At 38.2% G+C, this 25,394-nt stretch overlaps 1 protein-coding gene across 7 annotated transcripts in view; it reads right to left on the bottom strand.

The window, feature by feature from the left end:
* The window catches only part of sw (cytoplasmic dynein 1 intermediate chain short wing), a 60,881-nt gene that overhangs the window by 3,293 nt on the left and 32,194 nt on the right, over nucleotides 1-25,394 (bottom strand). For 2 of the 7 annotated variants that reach the window (XM_080282037.1, XM_080282040.1), the window contains 9 exons: nucleotides 15,441-15,644; nucleotides 14,542-14,698; nucleotides 14,171-14,293; nucleotides 11,140-11,271; nucleotides 10,563-10,680; nucleotides 9,601-9,714; nucleotides 9,106-9,223; nucleotides 7,960-8,120; nucleotides 4,878-4,892 (listed from right to left, as the gene is read on the bottom strand). In XM_080282037.1, coding sequence (XP_080138163.1) covers nucleotides 4,878-4,892; nucleotides 7,960-8,120; nucleotides 9,106-9,223; nucleotides 9,601-9,714; nucleotides 10,563-10,680; nucleotides 11,140-11,271; nucleotides 14,171-14,293; nucleotides 14,542-14,698; nucleotides 15,441-15,644 — 1,142 coding nt within the window. Of the gene's footprint in view, nucleotides 1-4,877; nucleotides 4,893-7,959; nucleotides 8,121-9,105; nucleotides 9,224-9,600; nucleotides 9,715-10,562; nucleotides 10,681-11,139; nucleotides 11,272-14,170; nucleotides 14,294-14,541; nucleotides 14,699-15,440; nucleotides 15,645-22,119; nucleotides 22,168-23,062; nucleotides 23,108-25,394 lie in introns of all 7 variants that reach the window. The other 5 variants (XM_080282034.1, XM_080282033.1, XM_080282036.1 and 2 more) reach the window with 5 other exon arrangements.

The raw sequence follows: 25,394 nt of genomic DNA, 5'->3' as shown, positions 1-25,394 counted from the left end.
ATCATACTGCATGTACAATCTCTAATTATAGCGAAGGAGTTAACTCCTTCAGTAAGATGGCATTTTTTTTCCTTATTCTTGTTCCACCTAGATTACATTAATCAGTTTAATGAAAAGGTACACTCAATCACCCAGGCCTTCCAATCCTTAATAAAACCATCTGGTGACAGCATGACTAAAATCTGAAAGGCTTGATCGTAGTGAAGGTATTAAAAGGCTTGAACACAAGATAAAGATAAGCTTCTGATTAACCTCCTCAACAAACTGACACAATATCAATTTTACTTAGCCTACCACTCGATGACTTTATTAATCAGGAATGACCTCAATTACTGTAAGGGTTAATGAAGACTATACAGTAGTTAACCCCTCCAAACTGAAGTCTTTTCTAAAGTGAAGAAAAGCATCTACAGATAGCAGAATTAAAATTTTAAAATATTTAATCGGACTGAAGGATGGAGTACAACTGAATCACTACTGCACTCAACCAAAACCACAGCAATAATCAGAAGCACTCCACATACACATAGCCTCATGTAAAGCTTGCACTAAAAACAGCAAAGGGTGGTCTAAGACTTATCCTTCTCAATTTCTGAGTGTTGTGGGGATTGAAGTCAGTGTTACCAGCGTATACGCTGCTGAAGAGGTATGCCTTCAAGTGGTGGCACTGTTATAACCAAATGGCTCTGCCACCTGGTTATGTAAATGTCCCTCAGGCCACTGCATTCACATTTCAAAGGAGCCTACTGCCAACAATAACAACCCTGCACCATTAATATTCACCATAACCTTTTTATCCATTATAGGGTATGCTTTTTAATGTCTACTGATTGCAGAGCGGATTAATGATTATCTGAAGCAAGTTAAATGTCTGTACTCCCCACACAAGCAGACTAAACCATTCCCACAACCCACAATATAGGAAGGAAAAATTCATGTACCACCCTGCATATTATAGGCTAAACATTTTGTGAACTAGATGCAACTCAGTACATCTTACATACTATTTCTACACATTTACCCTTGTAAGTAGTAGAATCAAAGTACATCAATATAAAAATTTTTGTTTGCTATTTTAACATAAGCTAGGTAATAAAATGACAACAATGAGATGAGTGAAAAGTGAAGATTTACTTTAATCCTTAAATCCCTGGGGGACACCTTCCTACATCATTTTCAAATGACAACAATGAGATGAGTGAAAACTGAAGATTTACTTTAATCCTTAAATCCCTGGGGGACACCTTCCTACATCATTTTCCCTTCATCTTTTCGATTTCCTTCAACTCTGTTATATGTGCCTGCTCTCTTCATCCCATTCAGTCTTGACTGTGCCACTGACAATGAAAAGTGGCCTGGATTGCTTCTGTTAGGTCTCCGATACTGCTAAATTTTGCTCAAAAAGGTCGAAAAAGTCACAACTGGGTATATTTCAATGTGCTGTCATGACAAGATGATGAACACTAAGGTGTTCTTGGTGTCTATTTGTAGAAGAATGGGAGTAGTTTTTTTTACTATGGTCTTAGGTTTCTTAGAGTACCCCTCCATAAAGAAAGAGAGTGAGTTCAAGATGATAAAAAAAATCATGAATTTGTCTTGTGTTTGAGAGTTAAACCTTGTTGGTACAATACACAAGTTTTAAGTAGGTAAGCCACAAGTATACATTTATGTAAAGACTACATGTGTCATAATTAATGTCTGATGTAAGCAAGCACACACAAACTTTAGTCATCAAGCACAAAAATGTATTATCTATTACTCAAAGCCAATCTTTTAAGTGATAATCTATCTATACAACTTAATCCCATAAGGGGTGGCTACAAACAAATTGCCTCCATGTCACCCTGTCCCCCATCATTTCACTGCCCTGCTCTAAGCTCACCCTCCCTCCCTCTCTCATATACCTCTCCACTCCATCCCTCCATCTCATCGTTGGCCTCCCCTCCCTCTCCCCCCTTCCACCTCACTCACATACACTCTGACTCTCTATCCTCTCCAAATGGCCAATCCACCTCAGTGTGTTTCCCCTAAAGCTTCCTATCACATCCACATCCACACAACATTCCTTCACTTCCTCATTTGTCAGTTTGTCTCTCCATGTGACTCCACATGCTCCTCTCAAATAACTCATTTCCACAGTACTCAATCTTGACTTCTGTCCCTCCAACAAGGTCCAAGTTTCACTTCCATACGTTAGAGTTGGTATCACAATACTGCCATGTAGTAGCTTTTTCACTTCCATACTCACCTCCATTTCTTATCTCTGCTTTCAAGGATCCAGCACCTTTTCTTCCTTGTTATACCCTTTCAAGTACTTCACCTTCCAAATCTCCATCCTTACTCATCACACTACCCAAGTACTTAAACGTACTCACATTTTCCATTTCCTCCTCATCCAACCTCACTGTACATTCACTGACTTCATCTCTCTCGAAGACCATAACTTTACTCTTCCTTACATTCACCGTTAGCCTCCATTTCTTACACACACTCCCAAACTCATCCACCAAGCCTTGCAGCTCCTCTTCATCTTCACTTAACAACACAGTATCATCTGAAAACAACAGTAAAGGGAGTTTCCAAACACTGCCCTCTCTCACTAGGGCCACTCCAACATCCAATGCCCTACCTTGTATCTCTTTTATTACCCCATCCATATACAGACTGAACAACCATGGAGACATGACACATCCTTGTTTCAATCCAACCTTCAAATAGAAAAATTCACTCAGTTCACAATCCACATGCACTGCAGCCTTAGCACCCTCATACATACTCTTCACGACCTTCAACAACTTCCCATCTACTCCATATATTCCACAATCCTTGTCTATCCACCCTATCATATGCTTCCTCCAAATCCATGAAGACCATATACAACTTCTTTCCCTTCTCCAGAAACTTTTCCACTAAAGATCTAAGAATGAATATCTGATCTACACAACCTGATCATGATAATGACATAAAACTGTTATGTTCACAAGCAAGACTATTCAACGACCTCCCTCTGTATTTCCTACTGCCTATGATCTCCAGTCCTTCAAATTCAGTGTGTCCAGGCATCTTGAAATGAGCAGATCTTGACTTTGGCTCACTGTAACCTTGCTTTTGTTTTTCCTTGGAGGGAACAGTCTTGCAGGCTCCTGACCTGTGGTTCCTTCTTTCTTTTTTTATTTAAAAAAAAAAAAAAAAAAAAAAAAAAATCTTGGCTGATATTTTCAACTACTTGTTCAGTTTCTTAATATTCAACTGATTAACAGTAGCTGTAGCATCGGCAACACAAATTTCTGCAATCTTCTGTTGTCAACCAAACACAAAATATTCGAGGATAATCCTATTAAATCAAAAGAATAAAGACTCAATAAGCACCTAAAAATCAGTTGATTAAAAAAAATGGTGAGACAGGTGTAAGAAAATACCCCCCGCCCAAAAAAAAAAACATGCATTACAGTAACACTTCCTCAATGCTGACCCTATATGGTGAGTAGTATGAACCATCATTAAAAATTGAGTAATGGGAGTAAATTCCATGAACTTAAACTAATTAAGGCAAACCAAAATAACTGCTGGATGAAGTAATTCACATTTATATGCCAGCCCCATACACCTGGATCTGTGACATGCAATCACTGATACTAGCCATATTCTAGGTGACATGGGGGACTTCATGGTGTCTCTTCCACAGCAACTTACCTTCCATCTTACCTTTGTAAATCAACACAGTTTTCATAAGCAACAGATGAGAGGATCATGAAGGTGTGATGTTCAAAATCAACTACAAACGAAGAGGCATTATGAAATCTGCAAGGTGAACAGCGAAAATGGCCCCAAAGTGATGATGAAGGTGATTTGCTAATGTCAAACCTATTGATGCATACATCATTTTTTTTTTTTTTACTGCCTGAATACAATAAACTCAATCTTCGGAAACATTTCTCAAAAGCTAATTTTTCACATGATAGAAGTCAATATTCAGTCATTCATATAGTGCTCTGCAGCAACAGTTTGTAAAGATTATTGTATAAACTACTGATTAAAATCTCTGTTACACCTAGAGTGACTGAGTTACCATATTATATTCATGTATCCATCATTACATCAATTAGAAAATGAATCATGTTCTAGTGCAGCGATAATATATGATGAACATAAAAAGCACATACTTAACCCTTTCACATTGGGTGGCACGCGTACATACCACTAAAAAAATGTCCATAGCCATCGGGTGGCACGTATACGTGTTACAGAGTTTTTATATTTGCATGCCAGTGCTGGGGGCCCAAAAATGGTTCACATATCAGGAGGTGGCAATAATGATGTGTTGCCATCATGGGAGTACTATATCATTGTCTTATTTTCATCAGTTACCAGAAGCATGTTGAAGCATGCGGTACGAGATGTTTCCGCTGCCAGTGAAAACAAACGTATTACTGTACTGTATTTTGTTTTTATACAGAATCTTTTTTCAGATTTGTGTAAGTGTAAAAAAAACTTACATTTTGCTTACGTTGAGTAAAAGTGCAAACTGGAGGGAAGGGGGGGAACAAGGACAGCTCTGAGTTTATCATTATACAGAATGGCATACATTTGGCAGTAGGCCTAGAGGAGCCCCAACATCAGTTTTTTTTTTTTTTTTTTTTTTTTTGTAATGCAGAAAATTATGGTCTATTTTTTTGGGTGGAATATTTTATTTCAAAAAATCTAACTCAAAACCCCCATGCGGGACAATGGGGGGGGAGGGCAAGGTGGAAGGGTTAATATGTAACATATACAATAAGCTTGTAAAGGTAACAACCATGCGGAACACTCAAGAATATAACTGAAAATTAACTGAGGTGCTAAGCCACTGTCACCTGCCATAGTGCACCTTAGCTTACCTTCATGGACCAATGCTTTTCCAGCCAAAACAGAATTAAAGGGGAGAGAAACATATGTTATATATAAAGAAAGAACACAATGATCTGTTACAAGTGAATTCATCACATATCATTCCACAATGAAACACTAATACAGTAATCCCTTAATTCACGTGAGGGTTACGTTCGCAGACCCTTCGCGTGTGGTAAATTCGCGTATATGTCCTGCCCATGTATGCACGTAATTACGCATGTGTAGTAAGTGTATTACATCTGAAAAATACTGTTTATGCACTACATACACCTCATAAACTAGCATAAAGTATGAAAAATAACAAATGTGTAAGAAATATAACACTGGAAGCTGACATGCACAGGTGTAGGTGAGACACTTTAGCAGCCTGGTGTACTAGCCCTCACTGCCTCCCGTATGCTACATGCTGCCTTCTTTATTGTATGAACAGTTGATTCATTCACCCCAAACATACAGTTCTGAGACAATTTTTCACAGGCGTAGGTGGAGACATTTTAGCACAGTCTGGTGCACTAGCCCTCATTGCCTCCTGTATGCTACGTTCTGCCTTCTTCATTGTACGAACAGTTGACTCATTCACCCCAAACATACGGTTCCGAGACAATTCACCATTGTCAATTCATCGTCAAAACATGGACGATTTCCCGTCAGGACAATTCGCACCCTGGACGATTCTCCGTGATTCTATAAATACAGTATGCTTATTACTGAGTAGTTAATAGTTTAATAACTAATATTCAGGGGGATTTTATAAATCATATAAGTAAATAACTAGTGTATTGTACTTGCTAAATAAACTGGTATGTAAATAAATGACGAGGAATCGTCCTGACAGCGAACTGTCGCCGATATTCCTTTTCTAAGTTTGTCCAACACTAACTTTCTCCGTCAGCGATATCACTTTACGAGTTCGTTTCGGTGTGTTACCACATGCATCACTAGCACTACGCTTAGGTCTCATGTTGGCAAACAAGGCAAGCAATCACTGGAAGGCTGAAAAATAAGCCACAAATAACGATTCGCAAGTCACGCATTGTTCGATCGTCAGATTCAAACTGACTGTGTGGTGCGTGGTAGACCAGCCTCCCACACACACACACACACGCAGCAGGTAGGCATTTTTATATTTTATTTATATCTCTCGTATATTAAAATTATTTATTTGAATACTATAATTTTATTTTTTTTATTATTGTACAAAAAATTTGTGGATAACCGAAATCGCGTGAAAAAATTCGCGTGAATTAAGGGATTACTGTAATGTAATTCACCTGTGTACTGGATTACATGAGGACACTGCTGCAATCTGTCTTGACACAAGTAGAATGTACTTCCCTAAGTGCTGCTTGCATGATAATGCTTGTGGGTGGGAACTGGTAAAATAATAATAAAACTAACCCAATACAGGAAAACTTACATATCGGAGGGAAAATATTACCATAACATCAGTGTTACTACCATAACTACACGGCAGAGGAGGCTTCATAACATCTCTTCTTTGGTGATTCATTCTGCACAGTATACTTTTTCTCCAGTATTTATATCGCATATTGTTTTGCATATTAAATTTTCACATTCTCTTGTACCTATATCGCATATTATACTTTCACATTCCCTTATACCTCTATCGCTTTAATACCAACATAGCATTAATGAATGACACACACGGATATTTAAGTGTGATGTGAATAACAATTTGCTATGGAAGAAATGTTTCCAAACCTCCAAAGCCACTTAGGAAATGACCTTAAGCTGAGACATTTTAGGCCTTTCTATTTTATGTTATCTGATTATAAATGGTGATTGTGTAATTCACCTATGTAAAATGCAACCTGTATGTTCAAGGGAATATTCTGCTCAGATCGGTTACATCTGACTGTTCTGTTCCTATGAATTTTGGGCATAAATGGTCAATGCTATGGAATGTTATAAAACTGTATATTAAATTAACAAAACAGTCTTCTCTCTTCACAAAATTATTTTTCCCTTCTACAATGAATCCCAGGAAACGTGTGAGAAATCTGAAGTTATTCTTGGCTTTATTTTGAATAAACATTGCTATATCAACATAAGTCCAATTCTCAGCCATTACAAAGTTTCAAATACAGATGACCTTACGGTGAACTATGAGAGAGAGAATTTTTGCTCATAAGATCATCAGTAACTGAAAATCTGCAGTGTCTGAGAAATGGACTCATGTTGATACAGCATCATCATCATCATTCAGACCTTTCCCACTTCAAGGTGGGGTAAGGTAGAGTCCACAAAGCATGGGGAAAAATGCATTTATTACTTAAAATAAGAAAAAAAAATTGCATTTATTACTAAATACTTTTGGTGGCAGGTGGGGGTGCTCACCATCCACTCACTCAATGCAGTGCTGCTTTGGGTGTCTGCCCTTACCCCTCATCCATCCTTCCTCTTCTGTCTTCATTCTTTCTTCTGCCTAAGGGTGACTTTACACTTCCTCTTCTTTCTTTTCTTCATTCTTTCCTCCTCCTCCTGCCTATGGGTGACTCTACACTAAGTGACAAGCCAAATGGTTTCCTGTATACAATACTAGAAACCACTTACTACGCTGGGTAGTAATCACATAACCAAATTATGGTGCCTGGTGGTTTAGCAGGTAATAAAGGTGCTCCAATTGGATTAAGCCTCTGTAGGTTTATATCCAAGGGTGGTTGGGGTTTATTGTTCACATAATGCCACTCATGGATGAGTGAAGCTGGTCACTCTCATCTTAAATGTCAGGACCAACTTGCCTAGTCCTGGGTTCCTATGCTCCTCTATGGGGCGACATAGGATTGATTGGATGGATGGATGGATACAAGAGAATGTTGAGCTGTAATAATCAAAAGAAATTGGTGAAGGAAAGGTGTTGTGACATCTTCAATGCCACTAAATGACATCTTCAAACCCACTAAATGAGATCTTCAGTGGCACAAAAGACTAAAACCTACATTGAGACCTGTGTTAAAAAGTTACTGAGGCTCTGCATTAAGCAGGTTCAGTTATAACCTCATACAGCACATGGGTAAAAAAAAAAAAAAAACTGGTGTGTCAGCTCACCTTAACAGACCAAAGTTTGACAGTCCAGTCAATGGATGAGGTCAGGAAGAGGTGTGAGAAGTCAATGGGGCCAGGTGTGGAGTGAGTACTGATGCCGGTAACTGGGCCCTGATGACCCTCATAGGCATCGACTATACCAGCCTTGCTACCATGGCGACAGGCTGAAGAATAAAGTGTAACAGTATCACTACATGCTTTATTACCATGGCAACACGATGAAATTTAAATGGCACCAAGTCAAGAGCATTTCTACCAGCTTTGCTGCCAAGGCAACATGCCAAAAATTACATGGAGCTTTGCCACCATGAAGATATGTTACAAAACAGTTATAGTACAACGAGTGCAGACATGAACAACATCTTTATTACAAATGTTCTGACCCTGAAAATGTCATCTTCAGTAATTTAAAAAAAAAAAAATCATAATACTGTGTAAGTGAAAAAGCACACACAGACACATGGTCTAAAACTTAAAAAGAAAAAAAAAGGGGGGGAGGGGGAGGGGGAGGGGAAAGAGTACTAAAACAGAGTTATGTAACAAAGAGGTACTGCAGACATAGTGTTATTTAGAATTTAGAGATGGGTTATGGGTCTTAATATATATTAATTCTAGTGATCTTTAGTTAATGTTTGATGAAGAAGCTCTGTCTGCAGTACCTCTTTATGTTGTGTAACTCTGTTTTAGTACTCTTTCCACCCCCTCCCCATTTTTTTTAAAGTTTTAGACCGTATGTCGGTGTGTGTTTTTTCACTTGCAAAATATTGTGATTTTTAGTTTTGACTTTTTTTTTTCCCCTTTTAGATTACCGATGATGACATTTTAAATGTCGAAACGTTTGTAATAAAGATGCTGTTCAAGTCTATGCTCGTTGTTCTCTTCCTTCTGAAGTTGAGGTTCCCTACGAACACCCCACTACCTGTAGTTATAGTAGTATCTGATGCCATCTAACCCCCTTCAAGGAGTAGGAACCTGAGGCTAAGCTACCATGGTCCAATACATCTGAGGGTCAATGAAAAGATGCAATATGATTAAATCTACAACAGTTAAGGTGGACAAACTGCAGTAGATACCAATTTATATCTTAAATTACAAGCAACTACTCCACTGAAGCTAAATAACAACAGAAGGTATTTTGTAAGTACTGACCTGTGAATACAGCTCCTTCCTCAGATCCAACAATAAAGTTATTAACATCTCCATGTGGGAAGGCCATGCAAGTGACAGCAACTGGCCGGGATTGTTTGTGCTGCAGCTCCATTGATTCCTGTCGCACAAGAAAGCAGTAGTGTATCGGGACATTCACAATCACCACCACCACCACGACCCTAATCATGATGATGAAGACGATGATGATAATCATCATCATCATCATTATTAATTCAATCACTCTTTGTGCACCACTAAAACCACTAAATCCATTTTCTTATTTCATTACTGTAATTTTGTCTCTTTATAATATCTATCTATCTACGTAAAAAGTGGAGGGCAAGTAATACCTGAGCAGCAATCATTCTTTGTGCACCACCAAACCCATCAAACCTATTTTCTTATCTCATTACTACCATTCCATCTCAGTTTATCATCAAACTACACCCACCCACAAATACACACCCACACCCACACACAGAGGATGAGTGTTACCTGAGGTTGTGAGAGCATGTCAAGTGACCACGAGCACATTTTGCCATCTGTACTGACACTGATTAGGTTGTGGGCATTCTGAGTCCCCACCACCTTCATGCAGTACACTGGATGCTGAAAAGTTATACAATAATCACTAACAGAATAGAGAAAGTTATCTTTATAATTCAAGGATATTTACATTCAACCAATGTGAATATGAGAGTTTTGCAGACACACATGAAGCTATGAACCTTGTGCCTCAAAAATACATTGCCCACTATGAAACTTTAGTGATTTTGAGTCCTAACAACCACCAGGGACAATATCTGCACTCATAATCATGGGGTGCGACATATCTCACAATGCTTCATCCATGTTTCTGAATTATATGTGCAGTAAGAGGGTTAATACCTTTTTTTGGTTGTTTGTACGCTGAGCCAAAGAGCCTTGCTTTGGATCTCTGCCACTCAATGAAACCATGGAGATACCAGGTTAAGCTAAAGATAATGAATTTAGTTAATAATAACTAAGCTACACTTATGCAATGATTCAACTTTCATATTAAATGATGAGGAATTATAGTGTGACCTCAGAGACTGAGAACTGAATGGGGAGGCTGCCAGAGATCAAGCAGCATGGCAAGTTGTCATTTGGCAACAAAGGCCAACACAAGCAAGCATGTTACACCCTTTATAAATTATGACATAAAAAAATCAGATGTGGAACTAACATCAACCCAGGATATACTGTACCAGTGACTATTCAAGGACGGTATAATAAAAGTAAAATGTCATATTTGACCTGCTCGACTTCTCTGTTTCACCTTCTGGCTAATATTCTTACAAAGAGAGAAGCCTGATATGTTTCTCAGACTATAGATGATTCTCTCTATGATGAATCAGGATAGACACAGAGGCACAGGATTAGTAGGCAAACTTTTTTTTTCCAGGAGTGTACATGGTAAGTAGTGGGTGTCTGACCGTATGTGCTGCAGCCGAGAGAGGGCTGCGCTGTACCGGAGTTCGTTTCTGGCTTCGGTTATCCCACAGAACAATCTGTCCAGAATATGTCCCTCCAATGATAAGATTTGGGTGGAACCTGTAAAAGGAAAAATGTTACTCGCAAGACTTACTTTAAAATGCCACACTATTGGTACATATTTCTTCAGATCAATTACACTTCGTAAAACATTATCATCCAATGCTCCTTTAATGACCTAATCATTTACCAAGAAAGTACATGTTAAAATTTTTCCCTTACTATACAAAATGTTCCACAAAACTAAAGAACAGTTACACTCATTTTTTGCAAGATATTGCAGACCTTTAAGTTAGTACAAATTATCCTTAATAATTACATATACAGTACATCCATCCATCCATCATCCAATCCTACAAGTTTCATACGAAATGATGAAGTTACAGAGTGTGACCTCGGGGATATGAGAAGGAATAAAGAGGCTGCTAGAGACTGAGAAGAAAGGAGAGGAGCCATTAAGTGATGAAGGCTGGCACATGCAAGCCCTTATAAAAGAACAACCAAATGATATAAGCTCACCTTGCAAAAGTAGCAGACATAACAGCAGACTGGCAATGGAAGATGTATTCAGGTGTGTCCTTCTTAAACTTTGTGTTCCAGACCAACGCCACACCATCTGGGTCATGGGGGGAATCCTCATTGTTGTTGTAGCTGCCGGGGTGGGGGGAAATAAAAAAAATAAATAAAAGTAAAGGGGCAGATGCCATGAAGGAACATATATATAAACTCTCCTAAGCTTCACCTGTGTAAAAAATGGCTTGTATACACACCTGTCTTCACTCATACAGTATGCCCATCAAACACTTCACAATCAATCAGGGTAAAGAGTCATGGGAGAAGTTCTCAATGTTGTTGTAACCACAGGAAGAACTAAATCAATGACCATTTATTCGTTAACACCTAATATAGCAAGACCTCACTATAATGGACTAACTGGGATCCAAGCCATTCTGATAAAAATGACATCCAGACTTCCTCCTGCTAACCTGGACTTTTTCCTAAATACCAGACATTAGTCCAGATTGCACCATCATCATAATGCAGGAAGGTAATGCAGGAAAGTAAGGTGGCAGATGGTGCAGTGGTGAGACATATTCAGGCAGACAGACACAGTGAGAGTGAAGCAAGGCAGGCAGCTCACTAACGGGGGTGGGGGAGGGTTGGCGGGACGGGTAGGGAAACACGCCTGGCAGTGCTGACTCAGCAAATGAGAGGAGAAACGAAGGAGAGAAAATAAATGAGGGAGATGATGCCACCACCTCTCTCTCTCTCTCTCTCTCACACATCCTCTTTCTGTCAGAATTTCACTCTTGTTTCCTTTCCTCCTCCTACATCTTTCACATCCTCCTACGTCTCATTTCTGTTTCTTCCCTTCCTCCCTCTTGTACATCCTTCACACATTCCCTCTTTTTCTTCCCCTTCTTCTCCAATCTTCCCTCCCTACTTAGTCTTTCTTTCTCATGTTTCTCGCATCCTCCTTCCCTCCCCCAATGTCATTTTCTTCCCTCCCTCTGCTTCTCACAGCTTCTGATCTTCCCTCCCGTCCCCTTCTTTTCACCCTCTTTCTCCTTCCCTCCCTCCCTAGTCTCTCTCTCTCTCCCTTTTCCCCCTGTTTTCTTCACTCCCCCTCTCTTTCTCCCTCCCCCATTTTCTTTTTCTTTCCTCCCTCAGCTTCTCACTTTATCTTCTCTCCCTCCCACTCTCTTCTTATGTTTTTTTCTTCTTTCCCTCCCACCCTCCTTCCCAGTTCTCTCTCCCTTCTCTGTTTCTCCCACTGTTTTCTTCTCTCCCTTCAGTTTCTTCCTCTTTCTCTCCCTTTGCTTCTCTCACCTCCTCCCTCCCTCCTTCTTCTCAATCTTTTTTTTTTTTTTTTTTTTCCCTTCCCTTCAAATATTTTCTCTCTCTTCTTCTGTTTTCTTCTCTTCCTTTAATTTTCTCCCTCTCTCCTTCCCCCATTTTCATTTTCTTCCTTCCCTTTGTCATTTTTCACTCCCTCTGCTTCTCAGACTTTATCTTCCCTCTCTCCCTTTCTCATATTCTCTTTCATTCCCTTCTTCTCTAGCTTCTCTATCCCCCTTTATTTTATTTTCTCCTCCTGACATTCTCCATTTCTCCCTCCCCCATGTTCCTCTTTTTCTTCCCACCCTCTCTCTTCTTTCTTTCCCTTTGTTTCTCACACCTTCTCTTCCCTCCCTCCCCCTTCTTTTTGACCAGGTGGCTTTGATCTCACGGTATGGAGGTAACACGGTCATTTTTACTCAGCTGGGGGGTTAGGGTTATTACGTGTGCACAACTCCCTTCCTGTTCTTGCCCAGGTGATTTTGATCATTCAATAGGGAGGTAACACAGTCATTTTTGATCAGCTGGTGGTTTAGGCCTATTACTAGTGCAAAGTCCTCTCCCTTTTCTTACCCAGGCAATTTTGACCATTCGACAGAGAGGTGGATGGCCATTTTTGCTCTGCTATTCGGTCAGAGCAGCGTGGGTCACACTGAGGCAGAGCGTGGGGGAAACAAAAGTGACACCGTCAGCCCACCACCAACCGATGCACGAACACATAAACCTCACAGACAATACTCTGATATATCATAATTTTTCTGTTAAAAAAGGGGGAATTCCGGAGTCATCGGTCCAGAGTGAAGTCGTATTTTGCAGAATTTTACCAAAAAATATAAGTGATGCCAAGGTCGCTTCGGACTGAGGTCTGGCTGTCCAGATGGCTGCTTGACTTGTTGGAATTTTTCCTATGTACTGAAATTTACTCCAGTAGCTCCTCGATTCTGATAAAAGCGAATTCCGGTACATTATATATTAAAGTCCATTATATCGAGGTTTTACCGTACAGTATGTAGCTGTATTTCTTAAATTAACAGCATCCCTGCCATAAAAGACTGATTCTAGATGTGGCATGAACAATGGCATCTTGGGTTCCAAAGGTAATTCTTTGGAAGATGCACAAGATAGTTACAAAATTAGTGATGTGATACGACTAGGATATAAACAATGAAAGCCACAGACACTGACAAATGTAAATGTAACAGAGATACAAACAAAAACTCTTGTAGAAAAATGGTACAGACTCTGCCAAAAACAGTGTTGGGATTTTAATTCAGTGCAGGGGACATAAAATGTATCATTCAGGCTTACACCAATTTTAACACAATTCTAGACTAACTGGTTTAATTTTTATAATCTCAATATTCTAGAATTAAGCAACGTTGGGTCTGGTTAGTACTTGGATGGGTGACCGCCTGGGAACACCAGATGCTGTTGGCATAACCCCTAAGTGTCAAGTGGGGTTGGTGGAGGATTAGTGCCCCTCCCTGTAAAAACAATTAACTCTAAGCACTTGGTCACCCCGTTTGGGATACATGGCGTCTGGCAATGAATGAATGAATGAATGAATGAATGTGATAAAACTAACAGAAGCCAATGAATGTTTTATGGTCTTCACACTAAACTGAAATCCCTAAATTCTTTTTCGGCAGACTCTGTACAAGGAGGACTGAAAGAAGAAAAAGGCACTTGTTATCAGAACTTAATATCTCACCTAGCAACCAGGAGTTCTGGATACTGAGGTGACCAGTCCATACAGGTGATGCAACGATTGCGTGACCAACGCTCATCATAAAACCACCGGTTGAGGGACAACTTCACTCCTCCAGTCTCATTCCTTGAAAAAAAAAAAAAAAAAAAAAAAAAAAAAGTTATTTGCTGTCACCATGTCACCACTTTGTCTCTTTACATACTAAATTCATATTATAAATTAGTAAAAACTATATATCAAACCTCCATGCTATCTATCAAGTTGCTCTGCTGCTTTCCCATAATTTATAACACCAGTTGTATGGAGAAAACTGTAACATTCTACAACATCCCTGAATTACCTAGACGTCCGACATCAAACTTTATATGACTTACGCCTCTCCATCCTCTTCATAGTCATGTGAATAATCTACAAATATGTTGGTGTCTTCCGCCAGGGCCCTCTCCATTACACGAGAGGAACGGTCAAAGAAGCTGTGGAATTCTTCAGTCATCATCATCATCTGCTTCTCCTCATCTGACAACTCACGAGCTGAAATATAAGTGTGTATAGATATATATATATATATATATATATATATATATATATATATATACAGTATATACACACACACACAAACATTTAAAAAAGTGATTGAAAACAGCCAAACCCGTACAATATTGCCCTCTTCACAGCAAAACTGTGAGAATTTTCCAATCTTTAGCACTTACTTCACAAACAAGCCAATGTTTTACCTATACTGACTTTCTACAGTACCTCATACACTTCATTCTAATATCTCTTCCTTCTTTTCCTAGATATATCCCCAACCACTGACACTCGCACTGCTTTGTTCTCTATATTCAACAGCCCCCCAAAAATGCTCTCTCTCCACTTAATCACTTTCTCCTCATCACTGGCATTCTAGCAGTTTTATCTTTCACCTTTCTGTAAACTCCCTTACCACTCTTTTCTTGACTTCCTTCTAAGACAGTTTCTTACAGTCCCTCCACTTTACTTCTTCCAAATTCCTCATCAACTCTCTCTCTCTCTCTCTCTCTCTCTCTCTCTCAACATACAGCTCTCTCTTTTGTTTCTCCATATCCTCACTCCGTCTACTTCCTATCCAGGTACTATACCCAATTCTTCCTCTGCCAAAGTATGTTTAACCTCCTCATTCAACTATGCTGTTCCTTTCACCCCTTTAACTCTTCTTCTAAGCCCAGACACTTTCTTACACACTGCTAAAAATAACTAAATATATAAAACACTGACTGTCTGTACCAATACTTACGTGGTTGTGGCTTCTCTTCCTCCTGCGGCCTGGCCTCTGCTTCGGTTGCGAGGGCTGGCTTGACATCTTGCACGGTGGGCATGCCAGTGGGGAGTATGCCAGGGGGCAAGTGGCGGTTGTGACTCCCACCAAACATTGACGGGGTGTCCAGCATCGTCAGGGAATTGTCCTCCTCCTCCGCTTGCGGGTCATCATAAGTCAAGACTACATGGTAAATAAGTCTGCCTCCACACTCACATCTCTATTAATATATCATTTACTTTTCTTATCCAGTGACCAGCTCAATATTACCATGCCTCCCCTACTTGCAAACTTTCAAAGGTACAAAACATTTTATTAGAAAATTTATCAAGTTACTGTCAATGACATCACATAAGTATTGTATACAGTAATTACTTAGACTTAATGGCAGCAGTATTGATGATAATGACAAGATTTACTTACGGTAATTAAAAAAACAACAGTACAGTATATCAGGTTCTATCTGTTTTCCCAAATTATTTGTAAAAATTTAACCTCAGGTATTAATGAACTATGAATTGTAAACTTTCAAGTTATAAACACCAACTCTTGGAACCAATTATGTTTATAAGCAGAAGACCAACTGTATTTCCTTTTGTCTATTATGTACAGTACAAGACTTGCACACCTATGACAAAAGGAATGTACTGTAATTAATGTAATTACTGTACAGCACATACCCAACTGTACTTCTTGTTACCATTAATTTAATTACTTAAATGGTAAAATCAACAAAAATTATACATGCTTTGTACATGTGTGAGATAACAGCATTAATCTGATTCTCCTGTCATCTTAAATGGTAGTAAAGTACAACAGTTATGGAAAGAATTATGCAGAAATACTTTATGTTAAATGATACGAAGGTGCAAATACATTAAAGTACTCAAGGTTACAGGAAGAAACTACTAATTGCTGGAGATGGCATACCAAGCCTACTACACCATAAGAGAAACATCAAGATAATTGTGATAACTTTAAGATAACTGAAGAAATCTACACACCTAATAATGAAACTTACCTCCTGAGTAAATGTACCAGGTATGCTAAACTTAAAAATGTCTTGATAACACCCACAAAGCTAGCTCCTGCCACAAAATGAAGTGATTTAAACATCAACCTTGTGAGAAGCTTCTTGAAACTGATCAAATAACAAATATCTGCCTGTGAAACAGTAGTCCAGATCAGCATAGTACACCATTATTACAGAACTTAATTGGTTCTAACAAATTAATGTAATGCTCAAAGTATAAGCAAAAAGCTATAAACATGTCAATCTGGTTTTTAAAATAACTTTGTATAAAAACTGAATGCTAGAAGAATATTTTTATCAGGTAGTACCACTTGGGAGCCACAGTTTTCTGTTCACACCATCCCTACCCCTGGGAGGAAGTTATGTCACAGCCAGGGAGGGTTTCACACCGAAAGCTGACCTGTTGTTGGAAATGTAAAGTTCTTTTAGAGTACACAAGTAACAGTGTTATCATGAACTATTCTTTGTGTCATCACACCAAACTTCAAACTACCATCTTAGCATACAACAAACAGGTGTCTGTTCAGTATAAAACCCTGGCTACAATGTCCCTCATGCCAGAAGTAAGGGCTGATGGTAAGCATTAACTATGGCTCAAAAACGTACATCAAAGAGCCATATTCTAAGTGGCTTTACCAATTTTGTAACACCTTTTCCTTTGCAATAGCACAGGAGGAGATGCTATGAAGCCAAAAATGCCACCCATAATTAAGCCTTCCTACCATCAAAAGATTTCAATCAGTTTGAGAGAACTCTTGCAGTGCCAGGAGTTCGCGCCTCGCTCAGGTTGCGAAAAGTTTCACTGACGAAGTGGGTGGTTACTGTCCCCCTTGAGCAAGGGGACGGGTGTGTGCGTGTGTGAAGGTCACAGCCTTGCCCTTAGATCGGACTATATGAGCTCTCAGCTCCCTTCCGGGAGGGTAAAAAGCTGACGATCACGACCATCAAGTGATCCTGACCGACCCGGTGAATTACACAAAACTAGCGACAGTCTGATGCTCTACAACTTTTGTATGTCATGTCAATGCATCTAAAATATTTTGTGATTTGTAGATGAATACCAATACTGCAAAAAGACACACATTGCATACCATACCTCTTGATGCTCCTCATATAATAACTGCACAAGATAAAGATTCTGAAAATTTTTCATGACATTAGGTACCACACTGCCACTATATTTTGATTAAGAAATGTAAACATGAGCCAAGAAGGAATATATCAGGCAAAAAAGTACTATGAAAAAGAATTTTATTTACAAATCTTACTCTGAAATGTATTCTCAGAGGGTTTTAGAGATTCTGAAGCACCTCATCCTTAGCAATTTGTTCCACAAAAATATGAACTATGAAGGCATGTCAGGCAGAAAAATACTATGAAAAAGAATTTTATTCATAAATCTTAAGTAGAACCGTACACTCATCCTTAGTAATTTATTTGGCACATCACACCTCAGTACCCTTGTATTCTACCGAGGCAAACTATTGCCATATTAAAATAATATACAAAAGAATGTCACGGTTTAATAGGCAAAACAAATCATTGCGGAAGGCATGTTATACAGCCTCCTATGCCACTTACTAAGTAGCCCTTCTGTTTACCACAGTTTATTATTATTATTATTATTTTTATTTATTTATTTTTTTTTTGAGCATTAGTTTTCTCATTTCACTAGGGGAAAAATGGTGGTGGTGGTGGGGGGAGGGAGAGGCCTTGCAACTGTTGGGATATGATTTGCTGCATACATGAATTAGGTTGATATGAACCAAAGAAGCTTCTCACAAATTCTTACAAGGTTAACCCTTTCACACTGACAGACACACTTGGTTATTTTCCTGAGGCTTAAACCAGACTACCCACACTCAGTTGAGGAATGTATTAGTCAAAAGTTTTATGGAAACATTTTAACCTATTGATTGTCGGACTTCCCACCATCTGAACAATATTGTCTAGTGTTAGCCTGAAAAAAAATATGCAAGTGCATTTGTAATTGTGAAATGGTTACAGAAATACAACATACTATAACATTCCCGATGCAATATTGGCTCTGTGTCTAGGTGAAATGACCTGGCAAGATACTTCAATGACTTTATGTACAGCAAAGCAAAGAATGATTAGTGCTGCATCTGCTGTGTGTTGAACCCTGTAAGTGAATTATGATAAGGCAAAGGTGCTGTGAAGTAGACAGGGCAGTGCTGGAGGATCTCATAACTGCTGAAAATGATCTCGTAAACAAAAAGCATTTATACACACATCCATGCTGTACACAGTTAAGCAATTTTAGGTTACTTAGGATCACATTTTAAATGGTTTTGAAAGATTTTGTAACATCTCTTTCCTAACAAGTTGTTCTGCACATTACACCTCAATATCTTCTTGTGTTATTGATGTAAATGACACTGATATCAAAATGATATAAACAACATGCATGAGAATTTGAAGGCGTATTATGCAAACCAAATCACTAAGGAAGAGGTGCTATGCAGCCCACTATGCCACTTAGAATACAGCCCTCAGACTCACAAGGGCAAGCAATGATACCATGAAGTACGTTCCTTCCAGAGTTAGCTTTGAGGTACGAAATATCTCCACTGACACATTAGGTGCATGCTAACAGGTTCATATTGTTAGTTTAGTATTATTAACTCCTTCAATCTGACGATGTTTTTTCTACTGTATTTTTGTTACTACCACACATTTAATTTGGGGAGATGTTCTGTAGTAAACGGTTAATGGAGGCTAACTCTGACTTCCCCAATTCATCGGGTCTCCCCTAAGTTGTCTGGAGATAGCAAACTTTAAAAAATAATCTGTCAATGGATCAGGAGTCTTTTTCATATTGTTCTTGCTATCTCCTGACAACTGTATATTATCACTCAGGACAGATTTTCTGAACTAGTTGGGTCTGATACAATCTCATTAAACCTCTTCAATACACAAGGCTCTGTCTAATTTGGTTCCAGCAATAATAAGCTAAAAAGGACATCATCTGGATTTATGGAGTTAAAGTTCCCTGTAGAGATGTACCGATGTATTGGTATCGCTGGTATCGGCCCATTTTGAGTATCAGCATCGGAATCGGTATTGACCAATTTTCTGCCAAAACCACCAATACTTAAAAGGAATTTAGTGAGTAACATATTACTAACTGGAAGTTATTCTGTTAAACAGAATCTGAATGTTTTACAAGGATGAAAAATAAATTATTGGTAATATCAAATTATTTAGTATCATATTATTTTGAGTAAGTGGTGCATAGTAATACAGCACATTCTTTGGTAATGAGCCACATCTGCCACATGTATGAGACAGGTTGGTAGCCTCGCATCAAAGGTTCAGGGCCCTGCAACAGCCCTCAGATGGCAAGCACCATCCTACCTCACTATCCACACACAGTCTTCTGCCTATGTGAGTTACAGTTCCACAGCTTTTATCATTTTTTCTTATTGATACGTATCAATATCGGTATCAGTAGTAGTATTGGTATCGGTCCAATTTTGCGGTATCGGTATCGGTCAAAATTTTGCTATCGGTACATCTATAGTTCCCTGGGACAATCTATATGGTTATCCTTTCTTCACCATCAGAACAGTGTGGCATTTATTACGAACTAGAAGCAAGTTATAAAAAGTATGCACACGTTAATGCTTTCAATCCGGGACAAAGTTTTCATTTTATTCTTGCTCTTGCCAGGCTATTATACTCATTTCAAGGAGAATCTCCAAACTGTAGTGGTTAGATATAGCCTTCAATAACCCCTTCATAGTTACACATCAATCTGAAGCTAGATAACTGACTAAAGGTGAGAAAAAAAAAAAAAAAAATCACCAGATTAAAGGAATTAGTATCTAGCTTCCAAAACTTAACATCTGGTTGTCACAGTCCAACCTTCCTGCCAAAGCTTTGAATTCCCAACCATAGTATGATCTATGATCTGTGGGTCTATTCCATAGTGATAAACTTTCATATTTTATTCTTACCATCTCCACACGATTTTATCCACTTCAGGAGAGACTTTCTGAACTGAAGAAATTAAATACAGCCTTCATTATCCTCTGCAATGCAAGGTGGCATTCCTGAACTATGCAAAGTCATCTGAGGCTAGCAAGAATAAAATTTGTCACTGGATTTACATGTTAACTTATTCACAACAATGACATATTGTATTTCATTCTTGCAACCACCACATGATTTTACTCAGCAGTGCACCTTAGTACTGAAAGGATTAATGGACACTACATCTAATTATTCCAGGAAAAAAAAAAATCAAGTAATAAAATCATCTAGAGATTTGAAAACAAAAATTATATATATATTTAATCACTGAAGAGTTATCTTCAACTGCAACATGGAATGCATGTTCCACATGCCCATGATAAAGACTGAATAGTTTTGCTTTTCTATACTGCTGCTGACTACACTCAATAATGTGGAATGCTGCATGCAGGATGACCATACTTAATAACAGGCACTTCATAAACAACCATAAAAAATAAGGGGTTTGCATTCCACATCAGGAATTTAAGACTACAGCATATGGGCCAATGTTGCTATTTTAGATCTCAAGCACACCTCTATGGTTCAGGTCAGTATTCCAAGTGACCGGAGATTTCTCAACACCTCTTCCTTAGCAATTTACTCTGCATGTTATACCTCATTATCTTCTTGTATGTTGCTCACACAGACTAGAGAAAAAAAAATAAAAATACAGTCTAATGTGCAAATTAAACAGCAAAGAAGAGATGCTATAGAAGCCTGCTATGCCACCGAGAATACATACCTCAAAGAAATCCTAGCACAGTGGTTATGATCACCGAGCTACTATATATAGTCTAGCTTCCACAGTTTACTGTGGTTATGATCACCGAGCTACTATATATAATCTAGCTTCCACAGTTTACTGTGTCAGTCAGGTCAAGTAGGTAAAAAAGCAGTCAAATAACAAGGCAACTAATAATATCGTACTTTTAACAGCCACATTCTAGGTGGTGCGGGAGGCTTTGTAACACCTTTCTCTGTGATTTATTTTGCATATTACATCTCTTTATCCCCTTGTTACTCTGGCAAATTATGTTCATACATGAAGTATTCGAAAAGCATAAAAGGAGAGCATAAAGGTGTAATATGCAGAACTCAAGGCAGGAAAAAGGTGGAACAACATTTCCAATGCCACCTACAACAAGGCCCTCAGTCACATATCACAGGCAAAATGAGATGAAATATTTCCTCTAACTCAAGGACTGGCCACTCAGTGAAACACATATGTAGGCAGTGACTTGAACAAAATTATAATCTCAAGTAGTCCTTCATTTAAACATTTAACAATTAAGGGCACCAAACAACTGAATAACATTTACTACCTTTCCACATTTCTAAGTACTGACTAAAAACAAAATTTACAAGATCAAGTAAACAAATAATAAATAAATAAATAAATAAAATAATTAACTATATAATGAAAGTGCAACACATACTATAAGCAAGAAATGTTAAAGCAGCACAGGACAGGACGACCGAGGTAAACATTAGTAAACAATAAATAAATGAATGACATAAGCAGTAAAGACAAACAATAACAAATTAATGACATGAGCAGCATTAAGCAGCCAAGAGCATGGGACCTACCTGTGAATTCATCATCCCATTCTAGCGCTGGATTTAGATTATATTCGTCTGGGGACAGAGGAGAGGGGGGAAAGAAAAAAAAGACCATGTCAGTCTCTAACTCCAGGGTGTGAGCTGTCAACATAACATCCTCACAGCCACATCAGTTCAACACAATTCTTCACAATGTTAAACAGACTGATAAAGAACATGTTGTTAATTCATTACTTTACAAAATGGAAAATTTAGCAAGACAACAGCATCTTAAAAAGTATGTTAATTTTTAGTCTACAAATCCTTCATAATGCGATATCAACATACATGGCATTTATGTATCTGACAGACCGCGGCCAAATCTGCATATGAGAGTAATGTGCAAGGTGAGAGTACCTTTAGATCTGTGAAAAAGCTTATGGAAACAGGTGAACACTTGCCATAATGTTATATCTCCTTGCATGCCTCATCATCATCATCATCATCATCATCATCATCATCATGCACTTATGTAATGAGACAGCACAATAGTCATGATGGAAGTATTCAAGCGACATGAGGATACAGAACCTTGTGGATTAGTGTGTATCATTTGCAGATATTTAACAAGCAAGTTCCAATTCCTCTTAATATACGGGTAAATTAATATCTACAGCTCACTAAACTGAGGTGTTATTTAGCAACAAGCAATGTAAAACCAATGTCTGTTGTAACATCCATATCATAATGCAGAAGATTATGTGTAACTGAATATAATCAAATGAAGAATAAACAAAACTACAGGTGTGACAAAGTAATTTCTTTATACCTTCACTTTGGAATAGCATTTGTGTTCATTCCTTGACAGCCAAAGCTACATCATGTCCATGGTAGTAATGCCTTTCTACCTCAACATAGGTTACCAAGCAACTAAGCAATACACTGAAGAATTATTAACAGTAGTAGCTGACAAACAGTAACTCTTACTTACGCATATTGTGGTATTTAGATCGAATTTGAGCTAAGATTCCATCTCCTAGAAACGGGGGGAAAGAAAAAAGAAAAATTTAGACTGAAACCCTAAATAAAAAATCCTGACTACTAACTCCAACTCTTCATCCGATACAACATGCCACTAACCCTGCATATTATGAGGCTTGGCCCTGAGGCGGGTGTACCCAGGAAAGAAGCAAAGGTTCTGTATCCACTATAATGATTTCCAGATAGGCTCTCTTGCTAGCTGAAAATCTTATGGGTTTTCCATGTTTTTGACACACGAGGGAACAGGCCCAAATTATGAAAAATTATGAGCATCTAACTTGATGCAACTCATGTGGGTTGTCTTGTAAGATGAAAAATCTCCTTTCTTTTTACTGCATTTTCTGACATGTATGGGAATAGGCCCAAATTATGAAAAAAAAAAAAAAAGCATCTTACACAGTTAGAGGTAGCTACCTCATTTCTGAGTACTTCATGGCCATTTAGCATACTGGTGTATTGCTGTCATAAGTGTCCAGAATTTGGGTCCTGAAAAAGAACACAAAGGACTTTTCAGCTACTGTACTCTGTGATTCTAGAATACTGTATGTACATTTGCCATGGGTTCCTATCTTTCTCACTCTAGTGTTTTCCATGCAAACTCCATTTTTTTTTTCTTTTTTAGTAATTCTTCATGTGGCTTTGATTTCATTAGGGTTTCTCAGACACTGTCTACATCATGTAAGAACATGCAAAGGATCAAGGGAACATGTAAGCTCTCTGATATGGCGATGAGGCAACACTCAGTATAGTGGGAATAAGGAGGGAGGGCAAGAGACAAGCAAGAGGCAAACATACGAGCAAAATCGCATGATATCCAATTTTGAAAAAAAAAAAAATAATAAAAATAAAAAGGACCTAATTATATAAAAAAGTAAATGATGGCAAACAAATTCACCTTTGGCAGGAAATGCTCTCATAGTTTGTTGTTGCTTTTACTGTAACCATCAATATTGCACTTGTGATATGAATTAAAGGAAAGACATTCAAGCAAAATTATGCAAAATAATATGATTCAAATAAAACAACCAAAATATTGAAGGGTATGCAGGCAATCCAATGCTACATAATGAGTTTACACTGACATGGCTATGGAGATGTAGGGTTGGCCTAGGATACGCAGTCGGTCTCAGGTTTGTATTCTAAGTGGTTTTGGAGATTTCTCAGCACCTCCTCCTAAGCAATTTATAAAGCATATTACATCCCATTACTGTCTTGTATGTAATTTTATTTTTGTAATATCAAGACAGACTGCACAAATAACACAGAGAAGATATTAACATGTCATATGCAGAAAAACCTATGATGGAAGAATGCTAGGAAATCTCTTAAACTGATGAAAACACAGGCCCTAAGGTCATATTCTAAGTGGTCTTGGAGATTTCTTAACACATCTATCTGAATGACTACCTCTGCACGTCATACCTATACTGTATATTCTCTTGTGTGTAACTAATATAAACATCCTTTAAAAGCTATATGAATTACACAGAAGAGAACGTTAAGCTGTAACATGCAAACTAATAAGAATGAAGAATGCTGAAGTCTCTTTTGCCACCTAGAATATGACCTAAACCCCTTCAGTACAGCAATGTCCTTTTCACTGAAACCCACTGACCTCCAGGAAGCCCCCCCACTTTTTTTATTCTTGTCATCTGATAATTTTTCCCAGCTTAGGAAATGCTTTTTGAACTAAAGGTGTTTGACATAGCCTTAATAAACCCCTTCATGTGACAGACCTTTATTAAGCTGAATAAAACTGTCTGGCAATACCAAAAACAAACTGACATGGACACCACTGAGATTCAAGTAGTTAATAAGGGATGAGAGTTGCGAAACATATTTATAACTGATTTCTTGTTTTTAAACATGGGAAAATTTTGCAGTTCTCTCGCTAATCTTCCTGCAGAAAACTGTTACAACCTGCAGGAATTTTTATCTTACAACTAAATTATTTATTTTTGAAGTTGGAATAGGAATCAGAGGAAGATTTAACAGCCTCCCTGTCCTTCCTACAACTTAAAACCTGAATACTGACACAGAAATAATAAAGTTAATTTGTGTATCCTGGTTCAGGCTATCAGTGGACCATTTTATACAGCATGGGAAAGATCACTAGTCATGAAGGTGTTAGGTTATACCTAATCCCCAGTTAAAAAATCTCTCCCTAGTCAAAGAAAATCATGTAGAAATAAAAAGAATAAAATATAAAGTGTCACTGGATTGAAGGGATTAACAGACCCTCACTCTAATTCATTTTTCTTTTGGTAACAAAACTGGTCAAG

The sequence above is a fragment of the Coenobita brevimanus genome, chromosome 92 (assembly GCF_032717465.1).
Source record: "Coenobita brevimanus isolate Jiangsu-jjx chromosome 92, ASM3271746v2, whole genome shotgun sequence".
NCBI lineage: Eukaryota > Metazoa > Arthropoda > Malacostraca > Decapoda > Coenobitidae > Coenobita > Coenobita brevimanus.
This window is presented reverse-complemented; position numbering and strand designations above follow the sequence as displayed.